General features: G+C 34.2%; 1 protein-coding gene across 1 annotated transcript; it reads left to right on the forward strand.

Moving 5' to 3' along the window:
* The first annotated feature begins 1,173 nt into the window (after positions 1-1,173).
* On the forward strand, positions 1,174-5,312 carry LOC149154070 (wax ester synthase/diacylglycerol acyltransferase 5-like). Its single transcript, XM_089444034.1, has 2 exons — positions 1,174-1,344; positions 4,734-5,312. The coding sequence occupies exons 1-2, from the start codon at positions 1,174-1,176 to the stop codon at positions 5,310-5,312; spliced, it is 750 nt and encodes a 249-aa protein (XP_089300160.1).
* Positions 5,313-10,151: the final 4,839 nt, after the last annotated feature.

The raw sequence follows: 10,151 nt of genomic DNA on the forward strand, positions 1-10,151 counted from the left end.
AAGAGTTTGTAATTATCAACTTGCTTGTCTCTTAAAACCATGTGGAAAAGAGTGTCCATTTGTTGGTGAACTAAGATAGAATGTAGAAAATGCAACCTCCATTTTCTTAACTTTCCTAGATCTAGAATCCATTTGAGACCTTTTGCTCCTACTTTTGAATCAGAAAGGTATCGGTGGTCTCCAAATTCCTTTGATTCCAGCTCAATAATTTCCCTTTGTACTTCAAGAGGGACATAATCAAAATATGTTTCTATAGAATCCTAAGAAAACTATTGATGATGATTATTGCTAGAACATTTCGTTCCACTTTCGAGACTTGCCAATCTCTAATGAGGAGGCATGGTAGAAAAGAGGAGAGGATGATCCAAACAACCCTGGAAGAAACGACTACCAACAAAACTAGCAGAGGGATAAAACCTAAATCCTTGAAATCTCAACTAGAACACAATTAAATCATCCCCAAAACTCCACACCCGAGACCCAAATGCAATAGAAAATTGTAATTCCCTACAAGCTAAGGACACAAAACTTAGAAAACCCCATTTGTAAGGTACCACATTGACACTTGACACCTTCAAAATGTGTTTGAAATCACACCTCTAGTTCTAGAAAAGAACTAATTTGACCAAAACAATCCCAATTGAAAAGAAATAGATGGAGTTCACAACTTATTTTACTAAGACCCCAGTTACCCAAAGTAGGATTTAACACTATAGTATAAAGAAAGTAGTGATAGGGCACCCATAACACAAATTGTGCCTCCAAACTGAAAGATAAACTTCTCTTCCTACAACCACACAAATAAATTACTAGGGTACCAACATCCACAAACCAATCCTGGGCAGGGATATGAAATACCTGCAAAATCGATATCTTGGGGGCTGGACTGGACCAATTCGAAGATCGAATCATGCATTGTGCTATGAAAAGATAAAATGAAGAACATTGACCTAGATCACTCATGAGCATTAATAAAACCACGAGAAAAGGTGTTTATTGTTCACCAAGGTGAAAACCACGACCAACCTTTCCAAAGTAGCAAACAAACCCTCCCAAGTGAGAAAATCTTACTACATCAAAACGATAGGAGAAATAGGGTGAAGATAACACTTTACCACCACCATGTATAACCACATACCTGCACCACCCTGAATAAACCCCCATGCATTTATAATGAGGGGACGTGAGGCTATTACCCCAAGTCTACAAATAAACTTCATGAAACACCATAACGAGGAACTGACAGGTGTAGTCCCGACACACTTCTCCGCAAACATTATTTTCCTGGCTCAGGCCCCCGTGATGGAAACTCCATCGAACGATGCTTTATCCATGTCAACCAAAGTATTCAAACTTTTTATTCCACCAACCCAATTCTGAAGAGGTCAGGACTCATCCAAATTCAAATCCTTTATTTGACATCCCATATTAGCCATAAAATCCATGGTTTTTCCCTACTCTTCTCGTATGTTGCACAATCACATACTCCAATCTACTCAACAAAAAATAGATGTTAGATGCCACCCCCTCTAGTCTCCAACTCTATACAATCTTAGAAGCGGGCTGGACCTGTAAGAATTTTTGGACACATTGTATAGCAAGAAGAGAATCACCATATACTTGTAATGATTTCAATCCCTTTGAAATGGCTATTTGAAGGCCTTTCACTAATGCCAAGAATTTTTCCAAGTTATTACTTGCAAAACCACAATCCAATGGAAAATATCTTATGGGAACATAATTCTCATCACGAAAAATGCATCCAAACCATACATTACCAAGGTTACCCTTTGAGGCGCCATCAAAGTTCAATTTGATAAAATTACTAGGAGGGGGAGGATAAGAAAAATTTACAACTAAAAGGCTATATTGATCAACTTCAAAGGAGAAGGGATCATTTCTTTGTCCACTTTAAAGTTTTGCAAAATTGGAGCTTTTGTGAGAAATTAGAATCGTTTCCTTAAATTGGAGAAAATTAAACCTTTAATTAGCTGAGAAGTTCATTTATTTTGTTTAAAAACCCTCCTTCCATAAACTCCACAATATAAAACCAATCACAAAACTCCAAGATCTGTTGATGATAGAATTCTTAAATTTGATACTTGGCCACTTATCCAAATCAACATAGAGATTGGAAATGGGAGTTGGAGCTGTCTCATCTAGTAGAAAAAGTATAAATTCTTCTAGTAAATCTTGATGATCATAAAATAGTGTTTGGTAGAAAAAACTTAAATTCTTCTAATAAATCTTGATGATCATAAAATAGTGTTTCCACCTCTTGGTATACTTCATCTATTGATTTGCTCCCTACTTTATACATGTTTAGTATATACAAAAAGTCTTGGTATACTTGTTCATCACTTTGAAACCTTGTCTTGATCTTATTAACATAATTGACTGCTTCGTGAAACTCAACCTGTTGTTGCTCGGAAGGAAATGTAATTTCATAACCTTTAGGTAGAAAGATATTAAAACCCAAAATAAGGAATTATGGCCTTTAAATAAATTTCTTACTTGAGCTATAACATCAATCGTATCAAGTCTTCGAGCTTTGAAAGCTTTCATGACCTCAATGAAGTCATCATATTTCTCTTTATTATCCTTCAATATCTCTTTTACTTCCTTGAGATATTCAAGAACATCACTCAAGAGTTGGTCAAGCAATAGCAAAAAGGTTGATAGTAATATCCCATACCTCCAACACAAATACACATGAAAGGAGTAGGTGGTCCACAATTTTCCTCAACTTGAAGACAAAAAAAACATATAGATGGTCCTTCATAACCTTGCTTTTAGATTCTATCCCAAGTGAGAAGTCTACATCAGAAAATTAACCTAAGGAAAGTTGAGATTTCCTGCCACCATATTCTAGACTAACTCCAACTCCAAATTTTCTCCTTTCCCATATTTAAATGACCCGCAGAAATAGAGTATGTTTGCTTTAAGGAAAAGGAACCACTCGAAAGCCTGCCGCATCTCAGAATATCACAGTTGTTGGAGCACTTGATCATCATGCCTTGTATATCATATTGTAAAGCTTCCCATGGAAGATTCTGTGAGGATGCGGGCTAATCATCCTTATTCTTCCAAGTCCTCCAAAACAAAGGATCCTCAAAAGAACCCTCCAAAGGCTTCCAAAAGTATGATACCCTAATCGTGCCCAAATTTAATGTAAAATGGTTGAGGGCATGAAGAGTTTTATTTTCATTCAATGTTGCCATGCATCGTCCCAAAACCTAGCTAAATCCCGTGCCTTGATTTCCCAAAAAGCATGTTGTCGCACCATTGCTTTGTTATCATGTGCCCACCTCCATAAATTGGAACCACTTACTCTCGAGTCATAACATAGCCTCTCCTCTTATGTCGCTAAAGGAGCATATTTATGCAATGATATTTGTTTCCACAATTCATTTCTACCTTTCACCCATAGTGCTCATGTGTTCAGGGTCACGTAAACCTAATCCTCGAGATGATTTGGTTTTTGCAAGTTTCTCCCATCCTACTAATGACCAACACTTGGCCTTTTTGGAACCTCTCCATAGAAAATCACACCACAATGTTCTGATCTTGCAACATACTAAGTAAGAATCAACCAACTTGCAAATTTTAGAGCTCAGAAAGTCTAGTTTTTTACCTGGGAAAATAATTTTGTCAAGAGATCTCGCCATCATAAAATATGTTTAGGATATAACACCAATGGAACACCCAAATATTTATAGGGGAGATGGACTCTGGGAAATTCCAAAACATGAGTTAGATGGCACTGAATAGATTCCTAACAATTAAAGAAAAAAATATGGTTTTCTCCTTATGAATAAAAGTGCCTAAGGCTGCCATAAAAATTTTCAAGATCATTTGAATTCCTTTAGCTTCCTGGAGAGTGGGCAGACCAATCAAACAAACAAATTTGATCAACAAATTGTTGATGTGTGAGCGGAAGTTCATCACGAAACAACCATAATCTTTTGATAGAACCTTGTGAACAAGAGCGTGAGAAAAAACGACCAAGGCCTTCCATAGCCAATATAAACAAAAAGGGAATAGAAAATCACCATGTTGTAATCCTCGAGATAATTTAAACCCAAAGGAAAGAGAGCCATTAACAAGGATTATCTTTCCAATGGATCTATTAGTTGAATTGTTGTAAGTGAATTTAGCTTGAGCTACAACCAAATCCCACTATCTTGGTTTGTCATCAACCAAAATTCTCAACAAGTCAACAAGTTTCCTAAACTTTGATTAAATATTTCTATCTTACCATCTGTCTTTGAATAATGCATTGAATTGTATTACAACCTGAAACCCATATTCTTCCAAAGAGTTGTCCAATTATATCTGGAAAATGAGATATCTTGATGTTAACTAATATTTACGCCATAAGGCGTTCCCTCTGAAATCCATTCCCCTTTTTGCCTACCTGTCATCCTTGGACACCATACGATTAGACGTTAGACTATTACAAAAACTTCAATCATCTGATCAAAACAATTACAAATTCGTTGGAAATAGTTACAAATTGGTTACGGAGTGGTATGCATTGGTTACTTGTAACGACTAGCAGACTTCTTTTTTAAACTAAATGCTTTGCGCCTTCCATTCAGCATTGTGGTTGGTCCTCTCATCTTCAATATGAATTCATTCAATTCTTTTACTTGTTATATATGTCTTACATGCACGCTGTGTCTAGTATTTTCTTTAGGCTAACATGTAACTAATTATTTATATGATTGCAGAAGGAAGACGAAAGCGGGGTTTTGAAATGGTTTCCTGTCCATGTCAATAATGCTGATCATGTTATAGTCCCGTTTATCGAGCTGGTCGACAATTGCAGTCTGGATTTTGTGAAGAAATATGTAGCTAATTTGGCGACAACCCCTCCCCTGGATCCCTCCAGGCTGCTTTGGCAGTTTCATTTTCTGCGTGTTAGAATGGAGGATGCAGAGTCCAACGTCATCTTTAGAATACATCATTCTCTAGGGTATGGAATCTCTCTCATGTCACTTTTCTTGGCCTGTACCAGAAAGGCCACTGATCCTCAATCCCTTCCCACAATCCCACGCAAAACTCCAAAATCTAACACAAGGCTGATTAACGATGAAAGCCTGAGAATATTGAATGTGCAGCCTTTGATCATGACCGTCTACAATATTTTCCTTGTAATATGGTACACTATTGTGGACATGATGTACTTTTTAGCAACAGTTGTCTATATTAAGGACAACGTTACACTAATAAAGGGATATATGGGCGTAGAAACGAGCATTAAGCAGATTGAATACGCAGCCCTAATCAGATTGAATACGCGACCCTGAGTCTAGGAGATTTCAAGATTATCAAGACTGCTGTAAACGGGATAAGTATGGTGCCTCGTTGTCTCTCTATCCTAGACTTTATTTGTGCTAAATAGCATTTATATTGTCTAAGGTGAAACCTTTATCAGAATCTATGGTTAAATAACATTTATAATTGACTGTGTAAATAACGAGAAATCTCTTGACATAAGTTACAGCTGCTAACCATTTAAAAATAGAACAAGAGGATTATTTAGAGATAGAAAACATTGATTTCATAATAATAATAATAATTACAGAAACCAAACAACGAGACAACAAAACACAACCAAAAAAAAAAAAACGTAACGATGGAAAAACAAGTCGATAGAAGGAAATTATCATATAGAAGAATGGAAGAAAAACATTGTCAGTAATATATAGCAAACCCTTGAAATTTTTCTCATTGAGCAAATAGTCTTGCTAATCAAGAAAAGAGGAACAATACTCAGATTCAAATAGAACTATGTTTGCATGTAAGCGTTGTAGCGAGAAAAGCTTTAGCAGACAATTTTAACCCCGGTTCAGCCGTGGTCCTCCGGAATCTGGAACCCCGAAGGAATCCGAATTGGTTCCTGGAGATGACCTCTAACCTATAATTTCCCTGACAAACCAGAACTTACAAAGGGTAACAATCCCTCGCTTATTTCTTCTGGAGGGCTTGAGCCGAGAACGAAGACTTTTCAAAAACATGGTAATAGAGGGAAACCCCTTTCGGAGGAAACCTTAAACCCCGCACCTTGCCGGAAATTACTTTAACAGTTTGGATATGTCGACCATGCAGACATGCGTGGAAGAAAGAGAAGCCAAGGGATTTCTCCCGGAACCTAAATAAAAACATCCGCAGAGGGGAAAGCGTGGACACCACTAAATGCACGAATTATTGAATCACACGAGAAACACAATTGCTTAAGGCTAGAGAAGCAGAAAAACATAGGAATAGTCCAACACGAGACAAATTTGGAGTAACAACACAGCTGAATATATTTATAAACTCTGTAATCCGAAAAAAGAGAACCTGGGCGAGCATGCATTGCCAAAATCGCACCAGATTGAGTTTGATTTACAGTCAAATTAAATACTTATGCGAACTCTACTATTAAATATTACAATTACAGACTCTACCAATATATATTACATGAGGTATTAAACTTAACCAGTGTTAGATGGACCGGAGGTTCCGCCACTTCTGGAGCATGCAGTAAAGAAAAAGAAACATATGGAGCTAAAACCCAAAACCCTAGGCTGCCCAGTATGTGGGAAGCTTTCAAAATAAGCAACCACGAGAGTCTCGTAGGTTTCAGGCCCGAACCAAGAACCTCAACTATGAGGCAATCACCTCTTTAGAACAAGAGCTTACCCGGATAAGGCCGAGGTCGCATCCCTCTCCCGAAGTAACCAACAGCTAGCAGAACAACCTGTGAAGGTATGAAACCAAGAAGAGAAATAGTTTAAGCACTGGTCTGTCAGAAATGGGAAAAAACATGAGCAAATTATAGCCTCTAAACAGAGCATTAACATGACGCTTGGAACAACGAACCCTCTTACCTGAAAACTGTAGGAAGATCTGAACCAGAGCGAGCTCCGTGGAAGAGTTGTCCAAGCGAAATGAGGTCAAACCCTTTGCCAAACGATGAAGAGGTAAACCCTGAACCGAGCCCCACCATTAGATCGTGGGATGATCTTTGCACTGTCGATCTGGGCGGGAACTCCAAGCGTCGGACAACCTGTTCAGGCCATGTACTGAGTGAGACCACCAGCATAAGTAGACTCTGCAACCAGCATGGTGTGCCACGTGAAGATGGCAGCTTGGGTCACAGATGGAAGCCCATATTCAAGCCGTGTGGGCCTCCAGCTCGAAGAAAACAAATCCATGTCTTAAAGGCGAATTGAATACCAAGGATACACCGTATAAGGAGAATAAAAGTTGCGTGTTTCCCAAAGAAAATGAGAACAACGCATTAATGTTTAATGTATGCTAAGGTCACATTCTATGAATAAATCGGTTAGGGACTATGGTAATAATAATGTCTTAGGATTATAATATTCTATTTGTATGTACGCAAATCGGACTATGGTAAAACAGGTTAAAAGTATTGTATTTAATTTTTTTTTAAGTAGGGTTTTTACTTCCTCGTTCAAACGTTTCTGAAATATTCAAAATAATATTTAAAAAATATTAAATTAAATCAAATATGACATTAATATCAATAGAAAATAATTTGAGTTAATTTTTTTTTTTAAATACAGAAATATAAAAATATACTAAAATGTGATAATTCTCAAATTTTATAAATATGGAAATTTTAAGGGTTAATATTTGTATGAAATTTTATATATGGTTGACTACCCATCTAATTTGCACTTCAATTCCTCATATTAGAGCATAGTTTAGCGATGTGCAGGGCTGTTTGCAGAAAATGGATTTCCCTGGCCATGGTGTCTTTGTCAAAGTTGAAAATGGTGTCTTTGCCAAAGTTGCCAAAGATGAGAGTAGAGAAATATTAATAAGTTGGAAAAAGAATAATATTATACATTGGTTGTATATCAAATTCTCTAAATTTAAATTTCTAGATGACTGGTACATGGTTTCAGGAAAAAATTAATTTTTCAGAAAAAAGATAAAAAATAAAAAATAAAATAACTAAATAAATAAATTATATTGATCACAAATACTTATTAAAAAGGTACCTATCATCAAGACGCCCATTTCCCAATTGTTGCAAATATGACAGCGAATAGTATCAAACATTTAATGATTTCCGAGCTCATAACATAAGAATTGTTACATGAATAGTGGTATTAAATATATTCTTGTTTTTAACATAATGGAAAACCCTAACATACAAATTAAATTAAATATATTCTTGCTGTCAACATACTGGAAAACCTTAACATACAAATTATTGCACAGATAATTTTTCATGGTAACTAATCATGATTCAAATAAAATTCAATGGTGCCTATTTTTGGCGTTCAAAAACTCTCAAACCTTCACAGTAATTTTACTGATAATGAATCACAAACAGAATTGAGGTATTTTAAAAAAATTAATAGAATTTTTAATTAAAATTATAAAACATGTTTAAGATATTTTAATAAAATTGATAGAATTTTTAATTAAGGTTACAAAACTATGTGATATCAACTATTTACATAAATTCCCACAAAAATGTCCCATAACACTGTCAAACAACTAAATCCATACTCAACACTCGATCAGCTGATGTTGTTCATCCTCAATCAGCATGAGAAATACTAGGAAAATGAGAAATGCATTCAACGATCTTGTGTCTTCATGCTAATTCTTTACATAGACATTCATTCCTTCAAACGCTGTTAAGTCCTTAATCTCATCTTTACCCAACAGATTTTAGTATCACTAAGATTTTCGTGTTGTATAGGCAACCAATTTCTTTAATATCATTTATCTTGAAATGTAGAGGATTTTAATATTTTAAAATCTTTAAATGTAATAGAATATTAAATTTTAAAAATATTTAAAAATAATAACATCTTGAATTTTTAAGATATTCTCGAATTTTATTTAAAATATTAGAGTAACGGTTACTTGTTCTTCGAATAATCCCTTCGATGTCAGATGTGCTTATTGCGATCCTTAATAATCCCTTGAAATGCCAAACGTAAGGGCACATGGTTGTGTCAGTAGGATAATCTCCGGGCAGCGCCTAACCAGCCATATATCAAGTATTAAATGCACCTGGAGATGCACACGAGATAATCCGTTAACACACGAATTTGAAAACTCGTCACTAAATAAAAAAAGGCATTTTGTGTTTTAACGGGCTATCTCGCGTGCATCTCCGGGTGCATTTAATACTTGATATATGGCTGGTTAGGCGCTGCCATAATCTCCGTTCCGTCAACGATTATAGTGGTTTTGTCAGTGACATAAACAAACAAATATTCAACTCTCTTGGATTTTGGATTTAAATATTTTTAAATGTAATAGAAATTAAATTGCAAGAATATTTTAAAATTTAATTAAAAAATTAAAACTAATGGTTCAAATATATTTCAATTGTATTATGAAGTTGATGTATTTTATTTTATATCATAATTTTTTATAGTATTTTTACTTAATTAAGTTAGAATTTAAATTGAAATAGGTAATTTTATAAAATCTATTTTCAATTTTCTTTCGTTTTAGATTTATGTTTAAATGTAATAGAGACTAAATTGCAAGAATATTTTAAAATTTAATTAAAAAATTTTCTTCCATTTTAGATTTAAGTATTGTTAAATGTAATATAAATTAAGTTGTAAGGATATTTTAAAATTTAATTAAAAAAATAAAAATATTTGTTGAAATATATTTTAATTGTATTATATAGTGGATGTATTTCATTTCATATGACAATTTTTTTTATACTAGTTTACTTAATTAAGTTAGAATTCGAAATTGAATTAGGTAATTTTATAAAATTGATCTTAATAATAAATGTGGTTTAAGAGCATAAGTGTGTGTATATATATATATATATATAGTTTTATTTTTGAATGCATAAATAGATTCAACAACTTGAAAACTTCATTTGAACATTTAGATTGTAGAGAATACATTTTAACAATTATTTGTTGTATTTTAGGTAAAATTAATCAAAACTATCTATGCAAAAGGATGAAAATGAAAAATAGTAAAATTGCTTTAAACTTTCCAACCACAACATTTTTTGAAACCATATAAATATACATATATGAAATTAAAATATTTTACTTAAAATAACAATTAAAATATTTTAGTTATGGATGTTGTCTACTTTATGGTTTTTTTTGTTATTAACATATTCTAAATAAATC

The sequence above is a fragment of the Pinus tabuliformis genome, chromosome 9, assembly GCF_031772625.1.
Source record: "Pinus tabuliformis cultivar Carrire ecotype Pingquan chromosome 9, CPIR1, whole genome shotgun sequence".
NCBI lineage: Eukaryota > Viridiplantae > Streptophyta > Pinopsida > Pinales > Pinaceae > Pinus > Pinus tabuliformis.